Here is a 20,297-nt window from a genome sequence, read left to right on the forward strand (position 1 = left end):
TTTTTTAAAAATATAATCTTTATTAAACATATTTCACAAAATTTTCAGCAATATACTATATACTATATTACAATTTGTATCCCGTTCATACAGCAAAAAAATAAAAATTTTAAATTTTTAAAAGACCTAAAATAAACTTCTGATTGTTCTAAAAACAACAACCCTGAATCGCACTTGTTATATTTTACACAGTATCATATTATTATATTATTTTCTTAAGTCTTTTGGAAAAAGAAAAAAAGAAAAAGAAAAATTATGGTAAATAGAAGCATTAAATTTACATATATTATCTATACATTGCAAGACTCATTCAAGATCTGCCAGGTTTTTGCTGTCACAGTAATTTTTCAGATATTCCTTGAATATAATCCATTCTTGATTTACTTTTTGCATTGAATACCCTCTTACCCTCCCTGTCATTTTTGCCATTTGCAGATATTCTAACAGTTTTACTTGCCATTCTGATTTTGTAGGTGTCATTTCATTTTTCCAATACGTTGCAATTAAAATTCTGGCTGCGGACATAGACATTCACTGTTAGGTGGTAGTGCGCAGAGCATGTTAAGTTCCAGAAGGTGGGGAGAGCTATTGATTGCAGTTTCCTGGAGGGAACTTTTCCATTTTATAATTAGTATTTGCTCAAATATCTCCGCTGATCAACTGTTTCTTTCGGCTGGTCTTGAGGTCTGGTGGGTGAGACTTGATTCATACTGGTAGCCACAATGTGGGGGCTTTTGGGAACGGAATTACACGTGAAGCCAGGGTGTGGGTGTGGGTAAGAGGGCCCAACACCCTCAGGGATCTTCCAGACAGCTTCCCCCTCCCCTGTTATTTAGAGAGGAAGAGTGAAAAAAGCTTATTCTTATGTGTTGATGTTTATAAACACCTTCAAAGCCATTCCAGAAGGACGACCTGTCCAAAAAAAGAAGTAAAAACAAATAAACTTTAAAGCATACACTCCATTTATTACTCAACTGCTGCCTAAATGCTGGCAGAAGAACCAGTATAAGTTTGTCTTTACAGTGACAGGTGGAAGCCTTGGCTAAAGCACGGCTATGGAGGCGCACTTCCCAGGAAGTCCTTAGGCCAAAGAACTGAATCTGGCAAAAGGGAGAGGCGGCTGTGCCCTCTTGAGAGCTAACGCCAACAGTGGAGGGTGTGCTGCTCACCAGTTCCCTCTGAGGGTGTGACACTGCTGCATAGGACTGCTTACCCCTTTCCTGGGTGGGCAGTGGTTGCGGCCCCTCACCTCTGGCCACCATTCCCAGCAACACACAAGTTTGGCCGCCTGGGCCGCAGGGTGGGACTACCTGCCCAAAAGTTAAAATTAAGTGGGTCAATCAGAGCAATGGGCAATGCCTCACTGGTTGACAAGGTATTGGTTGCCCCCATGTCCAGTCTTAAGCTGTCTCTTGACACAGGGGCGTAGGAAGATGGGGCAATGGGGGCAGGCCGGCGCGATCCCAGGGGCACCAAGTCTTCCGTTTTCCTCGGGAAATCCCCGTTTTTCCAGCTGTTCCTAGCTGAAAAAATGGAATTTTTGTTTTTCCCCGGTTTATTCTGGCGTGGCGGCCATTTTGGAACTGGGCAGAGCATGCTCAGAAGTGACTTTTGATGCTGCTCTGCCCAGTTCCAAAATGGCTGCAGTGCGACTTCTGGCGCTCCGCCCAGTTCCAAAATGGCGGCAGCGCTACTTCCGGTCTGCTATTTCCGGCCCGGTCCCTTATTTCTCTGACAGCAACTTGGCAGGTATGCTGCCTACCCCACCCCAAAACACACGCCCCACCCCAAAACACACGCAAGGTGGCGTCACGCTTGTGGGTGGTGTGACGCCCCTCGCTGGCCCGCCCCTCGCCTCTGTCCAGGGAGAGTGCACACCGCAAGCCCCTGCAGTGCCTAGCGAGGTTTTCATTGGGCGGCTGCTAGGACCGGCTTGCTCCTTCGGCCGACGCGCGCTCTCCTTCCTGCTGCTGCGCGCTCTCCCTGGGTGGAGTTGAGGGGCGGGCCAGCGAGTCGATGCTTGTGACGCCCCTCGACTCCGTCCAGGGAGAGTGCGCATAACAGCAGGAAGGAAGAGTGCGTGTCGGCCGAGGGAGGAAGTTGGTTCTGGCAGCCGCCCGGCGAAAACCTCGCTAGGCGCTGCAGGGCTTGCTCAGCCAATGCACGCTCTCCCTGGATGGAAGCGAGGGGCGTGCCAGCGAGGGGCGTCACTGCTTTGACGCCCCGGGTGCCAAAGCGGCTAGCAACGCCCCTGTCTTGACAGCTTCTACTTCTCCTGGCTCAGCATCCTCCTCCCAGCTAATTCCTGGCCTAATTGCTCTTACAGGACACCACACACTGCCCTTCACACTAAGCTCAGAGACTTCTTTCTCTAGCTTGTAATATTTCCCTCAGAGTGGATGTTTCTACCCAGAACCAACTTTCTCTCCTCTCTTTCAACCTATTCTCCCAACCCTCTCCTTTTCAACTCCCCCTCCTGGAACCCCGGCCAATCATAAGCTGCTGTTTGTTAACCATTTGCTGGCAGGGGAAATAAAAGAAAACACTTGGTGAACCAACTTCAACAGGTAGGGAACACTGCCGAGATACAACCCACAGTGGCTCCTGCCTGCTCTGGAAACTTCTGCAGTGTATCCCACAGAGGATCCCTTTCCTCCCTGCAGAAGAAATGAACATTGGTGCTTATCGTAATAATTTCCTTCTCTGTAGGGAGGAAAGGTGGGTATCTGCCTGAATTTTGTGGTTTACTTAGCAGCTGATAGTACTTTTTAGTTCTGAATGCGTTTAAGGTTTTGCTTGAACACGGATTGAATCTGGAAGGGGGTTGGATAACCCTCTCAAAAGTTTTCAAGTGGAAAAGTGGGAAGGAGAGAACAACACCAAACCTCAGCCTTCAGGATCAGTGGCTGTCTCTCTTTCAGAAGGCCAGGACTCTGGAGGATGACTTGCCCTTTCCTTACAAATTGGATGAGGTGTTGCAAGCCGAGAGGACTAAGCCCGTAAGCTCCAAATCAAGCATTTCCATTTTAAGAAAACGTTGTTTGTTTGCTGCGAACCTCTTGGAGGTCCCTTTGGCAGATGCTGTAGTTTTTCAGACTGTAGTCCAAAGATAAAGGGATGAGGTTTTGAAACATCCAGATGATGAGGAATAGGACTTGTCACTTCCAGGCACGGGCGTAGGAAGATAGGGGCAGTGGCGGCGGGGTGCCCCGGGCAGCGTGATCCCAGGGGTGCCATCGCGGATGCCCGCCCCCCAAACGCCCGCCCCGCCCCACCCCACCCCCAGAACACGTACCACGTCCCTGGGGGCAGCGTGCCTGCTCTCCGCCCCCGGTGGTGAAGCATGAAGCTCCGCCGCTGCTTCCAGGTGCCTCGTTTGTTGATCATATGATGATTTGTGGTACAGGGAGATTACATGAAATTGTGTCAAGCAAGGGCTCTCCCACTCTTCCAGTGCAGTTCTCCATAACCCTTATTGCAAGAAGTCTGATATTTCAAGAAACAGGCTAGATGTGCAAGAACTCCATATCAGCTTTAACTGGGCAACCTAATTTGCCAGCATGGGATTGAATCTCATATGAAAAAGAGAATTGAAGTCTGTCCCCCCCCCCCTGCAAAAGGAGGGCCTCTCTTCCTTTCCCCTCTCCAACAAATCAGGGACTAGTGCAACAGCTTGCAATGCCCTCCCTATATACTGTATATGTGCCTCTCACCCCTAAGCCGCAAATATGCAAACAAGAATATCAATGGTGCTTCCAGACCATTCACTGGTCCTTTTAAGTAGTAATAAGCTGTAACCAAGCCTAAGGATACTGAAACCATGCTATATATTCTTTCCTTTGTGCCCTGTTTTGGACCATTTGATTGCCAGATATGCATCTGGAGTCAGTATCTTTATGTCACACTTATGGACGTATCCTGTATATTTGTATTGTTAAAACATATCTCTCAGTTTGATTGTTTTCATTTTTGATTACCTATGGGTTTTAGCAAATAACGTTTGACTGATAGATGGACTGACTCCCCTGTGCTAAATTTTAGACTGCTCTTAGACTGCGAGGGTCACTCGCACTGATGGTACTATAGAAACAAATACCGCAAGAACAGCCTTAACAACCTGAGGTTGTATGAAAATAATTAACCTGACCCAACAGTAAGAAATCGGTTCTTTATTTTCAATATAAACAATTTGAAGAGGAACTTGGAGAGCAAAAAGAATAGGAAGCAGAACTTCAGGAGGGAAGGTGTCTTTGAAATCCTGACTCAAACCCATCTCATGGGAATCATTTGCTGCCGCTGATGCCTCTGCCATTAGACCTGGCAGCCCAAAATGATCAGTGAGTTGGAAAACTCAGTGAAGTCATTGCACAAGTCCTGGAATTCTTCATCCTGGCATTCGTCCTCATTTGGCCATCTCTCGATCCAGGTGTCCTTGCTAATGAGGTAGTTGACCCTGGAAAGGGGAAAAGGAAAGCTTTGAATCTTTGCTACACAGGCAAACCGGCTGGCCCAAGTGCTGCAGGTGAATCTAGAGACATCGCAGATCAGCAGGCAGAGGCGGCGAAATAGGAAGGCACTGCCCACCCCTGAAGACTCACTTACCTGGGTCATGCAGCTACAGCTTCCAGGGAGATCTCACAAGAGCCCCACAAGATTACAAGGAGGCCTCCAGAGGCCTTCCACGACCTTCCCGAGACTCCAGTAAGCAAGGGTCTCTCGACATGATCTTGCGGGGCTCTCACAAGATCTCACTGGAACCCAGAAGCTGCCGCAGCTGCTTCTCCTCACTGCTGTCTGAAGCGGCTGCCTCAGTCTGCCTCATGGATGGGCCAGTCCTGTCAGCAGGCATGCTCAATGGCCTTAACACCTCTTGCAATCTTACAAAGGTACAACACAAAAGGAAAAAAGGCCCCTCTAATGGAATCATAGCCAAGATGGGCCTTGTAAGTCAAGGGGACCAAATTTCAGGTTTGTTCCAACTAAGGCAACTGTAGCTTCCAACCAATAAACATTTCCATTTCCATTAGAGGGCTGAAACCCAGGAACAGTCTCCAAGAAGATGCAGGTTGAGAGAGGAAATTTTAGAATACAAAGAGCTTTACACCTGAATTTTGCAGATGCAGTGGTGCTACACTGGTGCATCCCAAAGCAAATATGTGAAGTGAGAGGTGCATGTTCTTACAGAGAAACCTGCAACAGTCGATCAAGTCTACCTGGTATATAATAATAATAATAATAATAATAATAATAATAATAATAATAATAATAATAATATATTATTTATTATTTATACCCCACCCATCTGGCTGGGTTTCCCCAGCCACTCTGGGCGGCTTCCAACAGAAAAATGAAATGAAATAATCTATTCAACATTAAAAGCCTCCCTAAACAGGGCTGCCTTCAGATGTCTTCTAAAAGTCTGGTAGCTGTTTTTCTCTTTGACATCTGAGAGGGCGGGCGCCACTACCGAGAAGGCCCTCTTCCTGGTTCCCTGCAACTTGGCTTCTCGCAACGAGGGAATCACCAGAAGGCTCTCGGTGCTGGACCTCAGTGTCCAGGCAGAACAATGGGGGTGGAGACGCTCCTTCAGGTATACTGAACCAAGGCCATTTAGGGCTTTAAAGGTCAGCACCAAAACTTTGAATTGTGCTCGGAAACATACTGGTATGTAATGTTAAGGTAGGAACAACTATTTGCAATTCACACTTCATGCTTTTTCTGCGGGAGCAAAGGTGTAAATAATAATGTAGGAGATAGGGATAAGGTAAAAGGTAAAGGTAAAGGACGCCCGGATGGTTAAGTCCAGTCGAATTCGACTATGGGGTGCAACGCCTATCTCCGCTTTCAGGCCAAGGGAGCCGGCGTTTGTCCACAGACAGCTTTCCAGGTCATGTGGCCAGCATGACTAAACCACTTCTGCTGCAATGGGACTCCGTGACGAAAACCAGAGCGCATGGAAACTCCCCTTACCTTCCTGCTGCAGTGATACCTATTTATCTACTTGCACTGGCGTGCTTTTGAACTACTAGGTTGGCAGGAGTTGGGACAGAGCAATGGGAGCTCACTCCATCATGGGGATTCGAATCACCGACCTTCTGATCAGCAAGCCCAAGAGGCTCAGTGGTTTAGACCACAGCGCCACCCACATCCTTACTAGGAGATAGGGATATGGGACCTGAGGCCCCTGGGAGAAGACACAGCACCTGAGTTTCATATAGGCACTGTAATGCAGGAGCACATGGGTGAAAGCTTTCTGTATTTCCAGATATCTAGCGAGACGGCATGGAAGCAACCATGATGAGGGTGTGAATCCAAGCCTGGTACTGTATATATAAAGGGTTCTTAGCAGCAGCATGGTTAAGGTGACTTTAACAATCCCATCTAAGTACCAAGAAAATGTCAGTTGTGATCACAAAGTTGTGATCTATGGAAGTGCCCCCCCCCCATTTCTTCTTCTTTTTTCTTGCTTGTTTCATTGGCTGATTGCTGTTTTTAAAAGTTGCAGTTTAACTGTTACTGAATCTTCAGTTCTTAGGCACTCTGTGTACCTGATGGTGGAGAAGCAGGCTATGCATATAATGAATAAATGAAATTAAATACATACTCAGTTTTGGTATGCCACATGTCAGTGCTGAGACCCCAGATCAGATATTCCTTGTTCACTGCCAGATTCAGAGAGTCCTTGCATCTCTTGTGGCTGATAAACTTGCGGGGCTTGAGTTGTGGATTTGCATCGCTCCCTGAAGGAACCAGACAGAACATGGAGAAATATTTGAATCAGGTCTATGAGCAGAAATTGGATCCAATGCACATTTAAAGATGAATGCATCAAATCTGCATAATAATAATAATAATTTTATTTAATATTTATACCCCGCCCATCTGGCTAGGTTTCTCCAGCCACTCTGGACGGCTTCCAGCAGAATATAAAAACATAATAAAACGTCAAACGTTAAAAACTTCCCAATGAAGTTAAAAACTTCAGATGTCTTCTAAAAGTTGTGTAGTTCTTAATCTCCTTGACATCTGATGGGGGCGGGGTGTGTTCCACAGAGAGGGTGCTAGCGCCGAGAAGGACCTCTGCCTGGTTCCCTGTGAGGGAACCGCCAGAAGACCCTCAAAGGTGGACTTCAGTGTCTGGGCTTATTGATGGGGGTGGAGACACTCTTAATAGGTAGGTCAGTAACAGTACTATTCTCATATGCAAAGGATCAAGGCTCAGGGAGTGGCTTGTCTAAGGGGCCTCCCATATGTCCTTTTAATTTTGGGTTCATGATTAGTCAGAAACAATATGCAAGCCACTATCCTTCAGGTTCTCACATATCTGGCTTTGGGGGCAAGATCCACTGGAATGAGCAACTGATCATGCAGTGGATCTCAATCAGCATGAAGTCCCTGACCCTGACTCAGCCAAAGATATGCTGGCATAACTTGCTATTGTTGGTTCAAGAGGGGCTTGGTCAGCTGAGCTAAAGTTGACTAAGCTGACACATGTGTAAGTCCAAGAAGTTCTGGAGGTGTGCCAAAGGTGGGAGCAGAGAGGCTGGATCTCAAGTCTGTTCAGCTCAGCCACGTGACCTGGCAATCTGGAGCAGAATACTATTTTAAAGGCTTGTTTTCCCTGTGCTGGGCTTAGGCAGAGAAACTTCAACAACTTCCCTGCTGAACAGAATTTGGTTCTGGTGTAACTTTACTTCAGCTTAACTTATATTAGCTTGCTTTATACTATTTTCTCAGGCACAGAATTTCTCCCTTGATCCTTTATTATGTTATCAGGAAGAAAATATATGACAGTCTTTAAATTGAACAAGTGGCGTTACGTTGGTTACAGTAAATGTTGTATATAAAACACATTTCAGTTAATAGCTCACCACGTTTTCTTAATGCTAAGAACTTCAAAGAAGGGAACAGAAGTAAACATACCAACATATCTTTTCATTTTTTAAGGAAGAAAAAAGGGGGTGTGTTTTTGCAACTAATGTAACATGCATAAGCAATGTACCTTTTCCCAACCTAAGCACCTCCAATTTTGTTCCTAAAATTTATTGTCATTTCACCAAATGAAAAAAACAAAAGCATCAGAACAATAAAGGATAATTAATCTGTTCTCTAATCTGTCACTTGTAGAGCAAAGTGTTTAAAAAAAAAATTAAAAAAATTATGGAACAGCAGAGAAGAGTAAATCTAGTAAATCTTTTTTAAAAAGGACCAGTGTTATTGGCAATGCCAATGGTCTGATCGAAGCTAGGCTTATTTTCTGGACTGGACCTATTTGCACCCTCAGCCTTTCATCCAGTAAGAGACATAAACAGAAACACATTTCTATCAACATTTGCTCTTAGGTGAATCAAGGTGAGCATTACTCATATCAGAAAAAAGTGTGGTATTCATTTAATATAAATAATCGTTTTTAGTAAGTTAGGCCCGTGGTTTTCAGAGTTTCTAGCTACCAAAAACTCTTTCCTCGTGATTTGCCTGATGCAGAACACATACATTCTGGAACAACCTCTGGTGGGAAGAAAAGACTAGCAGTGATGGGGAAATGGGCAGAGTTCAATGGTAGAGCACTTGCTTTGAATGCAGAAGATACCTAGTCCAATCTAGGTAGATCTGGGAGAGACACCCCCCACACCTGAAACCCTGCAGAGCTGCTGCCAGTCAGTGTAGATGATATTGAACTAGATAGGCCAATGGTCTCATTTGCTAATAGAAGTTTCCTTTGTTCCTATTGCTGGGCATGGCATCTTTCATGGAAGCTTCTGATGAGACCCAGAGTTGCCTGTTGGAATGACTGAAAATCAATGGCCTAGAGACTTAAAGTGAGACTTTTAATCAATACTTATTTGAAGTAAATGTTGCTACTTTTGGATCCACGGCCAGTTTCCCTTCAGGGTGCAAATTCTTACCTGATTTAATGATTTCCAGAACTTCCATGACATAGTTGCTATAATCGCCTTCATCTTCTATTAGAACCAGCTTGGTCTTGTACACTTAAAAACAAAGACAGAGAAAGATTTTAATTAAGATGGCTGCATGTTTTCCTCATATATGCCTTAACCTTGCTAGTGAACTTGCATGACTCTGCATAATTTGTATGATTCCCCACCTAAAAAAAAAACTTAACTCCAATCAAATAATAATACTAATACTACTACTACTACTACTACTACTACTAATAATAATATATTTATACCCTGCTCATCTGGCTGGGTTTCCCGAATTACTCTGGGTGGCTCCCAGCAGAATATTAAAAACACGATAAAACATCAGACATTAAAAACTTCCCTATCTTCAGATGTCTTCAGGGCAGGTGCCACCACCGAGAAGGCCCTCTGCCTGGTTTCCTGTAATGTCACTTTTCACTTCTCACAGGGAGGGAACTGCCAGAAGGCCCTCGGAGCTGGACCTCAGTGTCTGGGCTGAACGATGGGGGTGGAGATGCTCCTTCAGGTATACTGGACCAAGGCCATTTAGAGCTTTAAAGGTCAGCACCAACACTTTGAATTGTGCTCGGAAATGTACTGGGATAATCTGATAATCACTGATGCTAAAGACACTGCATTTTGGCACCAGTAAATACAGAGCCTCCTCAATGATCCAGGTCCAGTTCTAGAATACATGTTTTTGTGGTAGACCGGAAGCACTACATACACCAAACTGTAATACATTGTTTGCAGAGAATGCCATCACAGATGAGTTTTGTGCTGCAGCAAAGCAGCAACCTCAAGTAATTAGTGGTGTTCTAGGCCATTAACCCATGAAGACTGGCCAATTACGATTACCAGGGCACTGCCCCGGAATATTTCTGTGTCCCTTTCCTGTCCACATCATTTAAATCCTCCCATTAACAGCTGCTGAGAGCGGAATTCACACTTTCTAACTTGCTTCTGTTCATTAACTCAAATCAGCCAATTTTCTGTTTTTAACTCCCAGCCAACCCCCTCAAAACTTTCCCATGGCCAGCCCCCACCCCACCCCGCATAGTTCCCAAGGAAGAAACGAAACACAGTAACGTGCAGTCACAAGATGTGACCATCAGGATTGCTTATCTTTGAGACAATCATCGACAGAAGACACTGAGCCCCAGGTAACTCGTCAGCTATTGCTATGACTGGTTGGGGCTCTGGGCTCTGGTGTGTGTTTCTAAAAGCTTTTTCTTTTGGGGGGGATGGCAATGGTGTATATGCACCCCTGGTCTTTTCCTCCTGGCCTCCTCCTTTCTGCTTTCCTTCTGCTAGCAGACAAAGACTTTTGTCTACACAGCCCACTTTTGGCCACTAACTGGCTGTTGTGGCAAGGTCTTCTGTGGATGAATGTTGCACATTCTGGGGAGGGTTTGTGCATTTGTGTGTTTAGGTGTTTCAAGTGCTGCTTTTCACAGGTTTACGTATTTGTTTGTTTTTAAAAAAATATTTACTGGTAACAGGACCAGTGGCCGGGGATGATGGGAATTGTAGTCCCAAAACAGCTGGAGGGCCAAGTTTGGCCATGCCTGCTCTACGTTGTCTTTTCTTGTTCACATCTGTCTGTCTTGAGAGAGCGCTGTGTTAGCAGCACCAAAGTGACCTTCCCTGGGTGCAAGCCTGGGCAGTGTGCATGGAGGTCCTGGGCTGCCCAGACAACAACACCCCTCTTGGCCTCACTGATGATGGTCCAAAGGAAAGTAGAGCAATATGTTTGGCACCAGCTTGGCTGCAGGAGTTGCCAGAAGGAGGGTTACAAGGCACCATCCAACCGTCTTAGGGACTCCACTCTGGATTTGTGTAGGGTTTACTCCCGCAAGGCAGCAGAGGTTTAGGATCAGAGTTTTCCTTCTCTGAGATGGGTTACCTTCCCAGGTTGAAGGTAATTTGCCCCTCTGTTCCCTCTACAGCATGTGCAAAAACCATCTTCTTGACTACTCTCCCTACTCTGCAGTAATCCTACTGAGTTCAGTAGGTTTTACTCCCAGGTACGTGGGTTCAGATTTGGAGGAGAAATTCTTGAATTTAATCTTCTCCCTTTGCTGTGTATACATGCTCTATACATGCCTACACAGAAGTCATCCCTATTGAGTTCACCAAGACTGACTCTTACAAGTGGGTATAGGATTTGAATCTCCTTATAGTCTTTCAAAATCTTAAATAAATAATAGGACATGATGCAGTCATAGTTTCAGCACTCTTAAAGCCCAACTGTTCTATAAAAAACAGGTATGCTTTTAATTCTTCAACTGAAACCCATGAGGACTTTGAAGCAGAGGGGGCTGACCTCCAGATGTTGCTGAACTACTACTCCCATCATTCCTGAACACTGGCCATACAGACTCATGGGAGTGATAGCTCAGCCACTTCCTTAGACATAACACTCCACAATGTTCAGGGTTCTGCAAATGCAGCTGCTATTAACATCAAAGCACAGCCATTGCCTCATTAAGCAGAGTAAACTTTAGTTACCATAATCCACTCCTGGCTTGCAGGCTTCTGCAATTCGTAGCTGCAGGTCCACAGGTTTCGTTGCAGTGTTGTAAATGGTGCAAGTTTCTTTGGGAGAAGAGCAGAGAGAGAAAATGAATGAAGAGATGGAAGATTTCCCTAGAAGTCCCCAATTGTTTCTGGGAGTATCATTAAACGGATATGATAGAGACTGATCATTACAGGTGCCAAGTTTCCAAATTAAGGCTGGGCTCCAGTAGCAGCCCTAACAATTATTCACCAATGCGATCATCTTTGCATAGTCTACCCCAGGAGATTTTAAGACACTGCAGAGAGAACTTAGTGAGGAGACATGACCTCCTTGATTGCAAATTGCGGCTCTGCTCACCTATCCACCAACCCCATTTCCAGTGCCATCAGTGCCGGATTTACATATAAGCTAAACAAGCTATAGCTTAGGGCCCCACTTCTTGGGGGGGCCAAAAAAAATTAAAGGAAAAAAGAACTGGATGTACATTTCCAAAATATAAGATAAAAAACAAATAAAATAAAACCTACATACAGTAACATACAGTGTTTTGTGTTGTGTAGGCTCCTATGATGTAAGTAACAGGCCCCCAATCATTTTAAGTTAGAGCTTAATAATTATTTCACTATTAATATACTTCTTCTTAATTGTATTTCACTATTAAAATACAACCAAACCCCACCTCATCCATCTCTCCCTTCAAAGCAGTGGCAGACTTCGGGCTCCCAAATTTCAGCGGAGCCCTGTGCACCGCTAAAATCTGGCACCCCCTGCTTGCCGTATCCCGTTCTACAGCATTGTTTTGGTGCCCCCTGCAGTGCGGCGGACGGTGCAACCGCAATGGTCACATCACTCTAAAACCACTTCTGCTCACCCAAACATCACTTCATGGCTCGTCCCAACCTCTCCTCTCGTAGCTTGCCCCAAACTGCTCCCCCTCCTTCCACAGCCGTCCAAGCATCTCCCTCGTCCTTCACAGCTCATCCTACCTTTTAAAGGTGGGCATGAGTTTCTGAGAGCGGTTTTCTGAAACACCAACCCTCCTCCATCAAACCTTGCTGAAGTCACATTTTACAGGCTGCGGCAAGTGCTTCTCCCCTGAGCCGCTAGCCACCCATGATTCCCATTCGCCTGACTGCCATCATACTGGAGTTGGAGCAGCTGCCTGTTATCATCCACTCAAACTGCACCCTGATGACAGCCCTACGATTTTATGTATATATATAACTGTGAGGCTAGTGGCGTCTTTGCCTGTTAAAAAGAATTTTCAGCTTTGAAAAATCCCTCTTTTAAATTTATCAAACAAAAGTTTGACACCTTCTTGCTGAAATGAAATTGTTGGGAGGGTTATAATAGTTTAAGAGATGGTATGTAGAGACTTGGCATTTGACTGTATTTTAGATTATTTTTATGGTGCATTACCTGTTAGTATTATAAATATACTATACATTCTAATATATATTTGGTACTCCCTCGAGCTGAAAAATTTGCTATTTTTTATCAGATAATATAAAGTGCTAGAGCTCAAACCAAGTCGAAACCCACCATTAGTGATTTTGCCAAACCTTGTAAAGACCTGGTTCTTTTAATAGCAACCCCATCCCTCGCTATGCCACCTTCGATCATGGATACACCCTAGATTAATTCCTATAATTCAGAAACCACAAATGTGTACAGGACCTTTGTTTCCATGCTGACCAACCTTCCCCGCATCCCCAAAGCTGTGTTTGGGTGACTGGAATCAGCATCTCTTACCTTCTGCACACCGACAAACATCGCCATGGCATATCTTATCGAGGAGGCCACTCCCTTTGGAGGGATGGTAGAACTTGGTACATTGCTCATCTGAAAGGAGGAATGAAAAGAGAGGTCCTTACTTCCCCACTGACACGCCTGTGCGGCTCACCAATTCCCTGTTGTTGGGGGTTTTTTTGGGGGGGGGGTTGATTCTAAAAGGAAAGGCTTAGGAAATGCACAGAGCAGAAGTGGATGACCCATTTCTCCCAAGCGGAATATTAGTGACACATCACCCTGACTTAATGCAGGGAAACCCATCAAGAGGGCTTCTTTAAATGGTCACTTGGAAAGGAGAGAGTATTACCCCAGTATCCCCTTCAAGTTCTGTACTCTTAAGTAATGGTCTGAGGCTGGAAGTGTATTTTACTGCACAAATTGACCTATGCACAAATTGTCAGGCTCCTCAGTAAAAACAGTGCTGACATGAAGGGCCTCTGATTTCCTGTGCTTAAGCATGGCTAGGGAACCGCAGATATAATTCAGAAGTCACATGGAAAATGTGGCTTATTGTTCTTTCTTACAATTGCCTTACAGGGGAGACTGTGGGCAAATATTTACAGCAGATGTTGATCTGAGTTTGGTGGAGCCACCAGTGCTCAGATAAAAGGGCTTAGCACCCTGTCCATAGCCAGCTCACCCTCCCTGGCCCTATAACACCGCAAGAGACCTTAAAGAGAGAGCAGGTATCCCGTCAAGCAGGTCAGCTCTCTGGCATGGCAAAATACCTTGGGACTGGCCCATCCTGCCCAAGAAGGCACCCAAAAATCCACTCTTGCATGCTGCAGCAAAGCTACTTAGGATTACCCACGTTTCTATAGTATTCTATCTTTCCTATGAGCACACACACCCTGGGTGGGTTAGTGCTAGAGCAGAGGAAACCAGGAGCCACGCCACCCTGGTTTTGTTCACTGCCCCTGGAAGGAAATTACCGTATTTTTCAGTCCATAAGATGCCCCACGTATAAGACGCCCCCTATTTTGGGGGATTCAGACTTAAGAAAATGCCCCCAGCATTATCTCTGTATAAGACGCCCCCTAATTTTTGACATAATTTATTAGGGAAAAAACCTAGTCTTATACACGGAAAAATACAGTATACAGTGGTACCTCTGGTTACGTACTTAATTCATTCCGGAGGTCCCTTCTTAACCTGAAACCATTCTTAACCTGAGGTACCACTTTAGCTAATGGGGCCTCCTGCTGCCACCGCACAATTTATGTTTTCGAGGTAAAGTTCTCTGCTCTCTTCTCATTACCTTTTGCATAGCTGTCAACCCTCCCTTTTTTGCGGGAAACTCCCTTATTTCAATCCGTTTTCCGCTGCTATCCCGGATTGTTAGATATCCCATAAATTTCCTGGATTTCAAAAGAAACAGCTCCTCTCCCTCCCTGCTAGCCAGGGAGGCTCCACTTGGCGCCCCCCCCTCCTCGCGAGCGAGCGCCCAGCAGCTGCCCAGTAAAACAGCTCGCTTAGTGGCTGGCTGCTTGCTCACTTGCCGAGTGCTGCCGGAAATCGCCTCTGCGCATGCCCGGGCATGCGCAGAACCAATTTCCGGTGCCGCCCCGCTAGGTGAGGCTGCTGATCCCTTATTTTCCAATCCGGATGTTGACAGCTATGACCTTTTGATGTTTTTATTGCTCACTTCTGGATTCATAAAATGGGGCCAAAAAGACTTTCAGAAAAGTTATGTGCATCCTATTTGGTAAATACACCTATTTGGCAGGGTCCACGGGGAGAGTTGTATGTAATGTTAAGAGAATCCAGCTTGTATTTTCTGTCCAAGTTCACCAGAGCCCGAAGTCCTAGTTTTACACAAAGCTGTAGGGATCAGTCCCTAAGATACACAACCAAGGGCACCTTTCAACTTATGCTGAGGTTGCCATTACAGTACCTAGATTATAATAGCTGTACACCTTGACAGATCCAGGCTGAATGAGACCAGCTTCAAAATACTTGTAAGCTTTAAATTGCAAACATTCATCCTCTTTATGAGAAACCTAGGATGGGAAGAGAAAAAAAGAACGAGTCTTTGGGTGCCAGTCTTCCACCAGAGAAGATAATCCATAGAAGCTCCATACGTTCATGATTCCTAAACCCTAAGACTGTATACCTAAACTGAACCTGAGAGTGCTCCTATAATTTTAAGAGTTATGTGTAAAAAAAAAAAAACCACCAACTGTAGCTTCCCCCTGCACTACACAGCTCTAAGATAGGAAAAGCCACATAGTGAAATTCTAAGTTCTAAGCTATTCTTAAAAGATACACAATGGTCTTGACATTGGGCTGGGAATGTCTGTGTTTAAGGCTTGCCTGAACCACGAAGCTTATTAGGCACCCTGAAGCAAATAATTTACCTCATAATTCAAAATACAGAATGATAACACCTTCTCAAATTATGTGGGGACTAGTGTGTATGCCCATGAAGATAAAATGCTTCTCGTGCCAGCTCAAGAAAAAACCTGTAAAATGTACAGGTGAAACTCAGAAAATTAGAATATCGTCGAAAAGTGCATTTATTTCAGTAATGCAACTTATTATTATTATTATTATTATTATTATTATTATTATTATTTAATTTTTACAAATGCTTTCTTTTGGAAATTCCACAGTGATAAAACAAATAGTTATAATAATACAAAAATAAACAAAAATAAACATCACTATTGCATTTCATTAATTACATTCCATTTATAATTAACCTGCCTAATGACAAATAATTACAATTACAACAAATGAAGGCCTGACATATCTTGCTTTGCATGTCATGCATCTATCTTTTAAGTTGCATTACTGAAATAAATGCAGTTTTTGACAATATTCTAATTTTCCAAGTTTCACCTGTATACACATAACCCACCCTCTAACTCACAGATGCACACCAGTGCTAGTCTAGCTATGGTTACTTTAAGTTATGCCAGTTATTCCCAGAACCTCTCCCACAAGTCTTTACCTTGTCCAGATAGATGATGAGGTTCCCTCTTTCAGACATGGCGTCATTGATGTCAAACTTGGAGATGTATCTGTCGACTCCTTCGGAAAGCTGAACACAGAAAGAGAACAATTGACATCATTGGCACCAGGAGTTGCAGGTGACCCAACAGGCAACCCCTCAGGGTAGAGCTGCCCCTGCATTTTCATCTAAAGGAAATTTGGATGTGCCAGGCTCAATATATGTATCTGAGGGATTTCAAGAGAGGTAGGATGAATTTTCATACGGTTAAAGAAATTTGTTAGGGAAATTTCACAGAACCCTCAGTCATTTTTCCCAAGGCAGGAGAAATGTTGAAATTCCTGCATGGAATGGAACAGACTCCCACAAGTGGTGGTGGACTCTCCTTCCTTGGGGGTTTTTAAGCAGATGTTGGATGGCCATCTGTCATGGATGCTCTACCTGAAATTTCTGCATTGCAGGGGGCTGGACTAGATGACCCTTGGGTCCCTTCCAACTCTATGATTCTATGATCCTCTGTTGCATCCAACCCAGTAAGCTGCTGCAGGAGAACTGCTGGCACATTTATGATAAACCCTAACCCATTCTCCCTGTGGATCCAATTCCAAGTTTTTTTGCTGACCGCAGTGAATTTTCTAGTGCAATATTCTCATATTCTCAAAGAACAACTTAAGCAGTCATCTCCAGCGCCAAGGAAAGCTCACCTACCCTCTTAAGATCTTCAGTGTCAGGTGCAAAGCCAGTAAGCATGGAGACATCAATGATTGACATTGCAGCATCAGCCTTTCCAAGATACCTAGAATGAGGGACAGGGAAAATGATTTCAGAATGGATTTCATTGCCATTAACAATAGCATTAACATCAGAATTAACAATAACAATTTAAAACAATATGTCAACCAGCATGCTAAAGTTGATTGCAATCACTGAACAGGCAGCAGCAGAAGTGAAAATATAGCATTGCTGCCAACTTCATCTGGACAAAAAGGTGTGCCTCTCCCTCCCAACTAAATGAAAATAATGTAAAGGCAAGGTGTGCCTCACAAGGCCATTCTGTGGGCCACTGTATGTGAACCTCACTCCACCAAGCAGGCTTTCTCTGCAGATCTTAACAAACAGGCAGGCTGGCATGGGAGGAGGTGTTCTTTCTGTTATTTGGGGCAAAAGTCATTGAACATTTCATGTTTGTGCTCTTTTTTTCTTTTAAAAAATTTGGACAGCTTGCTTGATGCACAGTGGTTACGTAGGTGTGCAATACAAACTGCAAAACGACAACTGAGCAATCTACTGTGGCTTAAAATCTTGATTGTTTAACTATTTCAATAGACTCTCTGGTGTTCAAAATTGGAATCATTCATTTCGCTTGTGTTCCTTTTGCAGGCTGAGGGCTTATCCATGCTTTCCTTTTGCCACACACTTTCCAGGCACAGGCCAAGGCTTCAAAGCCCCGTGCCCAAGTGCTCCCTCCCCGGAGCTTTGTGGTTTTGCTCCAATTCAGTGGTAAAAGTGGGTTTTCGCGGGGAAATCTCCAGAGGGGAAAGAAAGAGCACTTGGATACGAAGCTATAAAGTTCAAACCATGCCTGGAAAGCATGGAGGATAGATAACTGCAGATACGCCCAGAGGGTATGGTGCAGTCAACCACCCTACAAATCAAACTCCAAATATCTCAAACTCCTGAAACCAGAGAAGCCTTTGGTTGTTAAGCAACAATTTCTGCTTCTCTCAGTCATTGCTTTGAATGTTCAGTGATGGTGACCCACGTCTATCTTGAAAGCCCCAAATGCTCACCTGGCACAGATGTTGATCTTGACTGCTCCCTTGGCTCCCTTTTCATGCCCTTTAACTTGTAATTGGAGGAAAAAGCACAAGGAATCGGTCACTTTGTGGAAATTCTTTGCTGTGTGACTCTTAGAATTGTTTCAAAAAAGAGTAACAAGCTTGATTGTCCAACTAAGATCCATACTTGCCATTGCTGGTCTATCCACTATCCATTCTTCCCAAAGAATGTCATGGCCATTACTGGGGATGTGTGGCTCTCCAGATGTTGTTGGACCACAAGCCTTCATCCCTGACCACTTGCCAACCTGCCTGTGGCTGATGAGACTTGGAGTCCATCAACTTCTCTGGTCTAAAGCTTGCTTCCAGTATCACAACTGGACAGGGTCAGGGGAAAAGAAATGGGGCAATGAGGGGAGGGGAAGGAGCGGGTCCATGCAGCTTCCTTTACCCTCATATCCCTACTCATTTTAACATCAGACCCACCCATCCCAGACACATGATTAGACAAACATTTGCTGCTGTCACATCTAGCATGGCCCTTGCAATTGCTGTTCAACTTGGACATGTTGCAATCTGAAGTCTGCAGTGCTCTCTTCGATGGAGGTGCTTTGTAATGTTGTTTATAGCATGTGGCCTCATAAGGAAGGGAGTGGGATGTGGAGGACTTGTTCAAAGTTCATTTTCTGGGATCATTAGAGTGAGATGTATTGAACAAGCCAAGCAGTGTCTCAGTTCAGACTGGCAGATTATACAGGGCACGCTACGATTCATCACTGTCTGAATTCTTTTTTTGTTTGTTTTGTTCTACCTAATATTTTTTTAAGATACAACTATTTACAGTATAGGATTGTTCTTGGGTAAATCTTGCACTATCCCTCCTTCTGGCATTGTCTCACCTTCATTTTCCAAGCCCTTTTGCCTTTTTCTTCCCTCTGCACCCTGATGTAGTTTTCAAATGGGTTTATTTGCACCATTCTACCCATATTCACCTGGTTAATTTTATACGAATTTCTTTAAGCAGTACATAAACAAGCAAAACCACTCTTTGTACAGGTACACCTGGAGTACCGTGCCCAGTTCAGGGTCCCGTAGTTTAAGAAGGATATTGACAAGCTAGAATGTGTGCAGAGGAGGGTGAACAAGATGACCAGGGGTCTGGAAACCATGCCTTATGAGGAACGGTTGAAGGAGCTGGCTATGTTTAGCCTGAAGAAAAGAAGACTGAGGGATGATCTGATAGCCATCTTCAAGTATCTGAAGTGCCGCCACATGGAAGATGGACCAAGCTTGTTTTCTCCTGCTCCAGAGGGTGAGACCCAAACCAATGGATTCAAATTACAGTAAAGGGAATTCTGACTAAAAATTATGAAAAACTTTCTGATGGTGGTAGCTGTTTGACTACCTCAGAAGGTGGTGGATTCTCCTTCATTTGAGGTTTCTAAAGAGAGGTTGTTATGTGTCGTAGATTCTTTAGCTGTGATTCCTGCATTGCAGGGGGTTAAACTAAATGACCCTTGTGGTCCCTTCCAACTCTACAATTCTATTATTCTACTGATTTCAGAAACAAACTCCTAGTCCATTAGTCTTCTAGGAAGCACATGTATTTCTAGAAAATCTAAACCCACCACTCAAACTTACGCAGTGGGACATCTTCAACAGAAACTTGCAGAGAAAAATTCTTGCACTGCTCTGCCTCCTCCCGTATCTTTGCATTATACACAGTCACGACAGTCATAGTTGCTTTTCCTGTGCCAGTTGCTTTCACGATAAAATCTTGATTGAGCTTGGTCTAAAGAAACAAAGAGGGTTAGTATGCTTTTGGATTGTGTTCTCTCCTGACTGTTGTCATTTTACTGATTATTGTTACTGTTTTATTTTTTCTGTTGTAGCGTGGCTTGAACTAGAGGTGGGATACAAATAAATAAACATTTAATGTGTGCGCGTGGCAGTCAGCATGCAGGGAAAGAAGAAGTTTATATCAAGAAGAAAAGACACCCTTTTTTCTCGCTTTCTGAGGACATGATGTATTCCCAGTACACAACCCATTAATATGAAAGTGATCTACTGTGCACAACTCACAATTATTATTGTAAATGTTGCAATAAATAAAAAAGATGGAGTAGGTAGGTTTAGCTAGCAGCAACGGGAATGAAACTCTAAAAACTTAGACAGTGAGATCTGAAGAGCTAGCTATGTTGTTGTTTAGTCGTTTAGTCGTGTCTGACTCGTTGTGACCCCATGGACCAGAGCACACCAGGCACTTCTGTCTTCTATATATAGCTAGCTATATTTACTCTGAATTTCAAGACAACCTGAACTCTGTTTTG

At 44.2% G+C, this 20,297-nt stretch overlaps 1 protein-coding gene and 1 long non-coding RNA gene across 2 annotated transcripts in view; both read right to left on the minus strand.

The window, feature by feature from the left end:
* On the minus strand, positions 1 to 3,246 carry LOC148683361 (uncharacterized). The gene is made up of 2 exons (XR_015947227.1): positions 1,214 to 3,246; positions 1 to 602 (listed from the first exon to the last, which is right to left on the minus strand). It is a non-coding gene; the product is annotated as an uncharacterized LOC148683361 (long non-coding RNA).
* A 908-nt stretch (positions 3,247 to 4,154) lies between these two features.
* Positions 4,155 to 20,297, minus strand: part of C3 (complement C3) — a 73,593-nt gene continuing 57,450 nt past the window's right edge. The window contains exons 31-40 of the mRNA XM_060269008.2: positions 19,609 to 19,759; positions 17,980 to 18,034; positions 16,898 to 16,985; positions 16,190 to 16,279; positions 15,131 to 15,236; positions 13,198 to 13,287; positions 11,436 to 11,522; positions 8,907 to 8,990; positions 6,605 to 6,740; positions 4,155 to 4,453 (exon numbers count right to left, since the gene is read on the minus strand). Coding sequence (XP_060124991.2) covers positions 4,312 to 4,453; positions 6,605 to 6,740; positions 8,907 to 8,990; positions 11,436 to 11,522; positions 13,198 to 13,287; positions 15,131 to 15,236; positions 16,190 to 16,279; positions 16,898 to 16,985; positions 17,980 to 18,034; positions 19,609 to 19,759 — 1,029 coding nt within the window. The 3' untranslated portion in view covers positions 4,155 to 4,311. The remainder of the gene's footprint in view (positions 4,454 to 6,604; positions 6,741 to 8,906; positions 8,991 to 11,435; positions 11,523 to 13,197; positions 13,288 to 15,130; positions 15,237 to 16,189; positions 16,280 to 16,897; positions 16,986 to 17,979; positions 18,035 to 19,608; positions 19,760 to 20,297) is intronic.

This window comes from Zootoca vivipara, chromosome 15 (assembly GCF_965207765.1).
Source record: "Zootoca vivipara chromosome 15, rZooViv2.hap1.1, whole genome shotgun sequence".
NCBI classification, from domain to species: domain Eukaryota; kingdom Metazoa; phylum Chordata; class Lepidosauria; order Squamata; family Lacertidae; genus Zootoca; species Zootoca vivipara.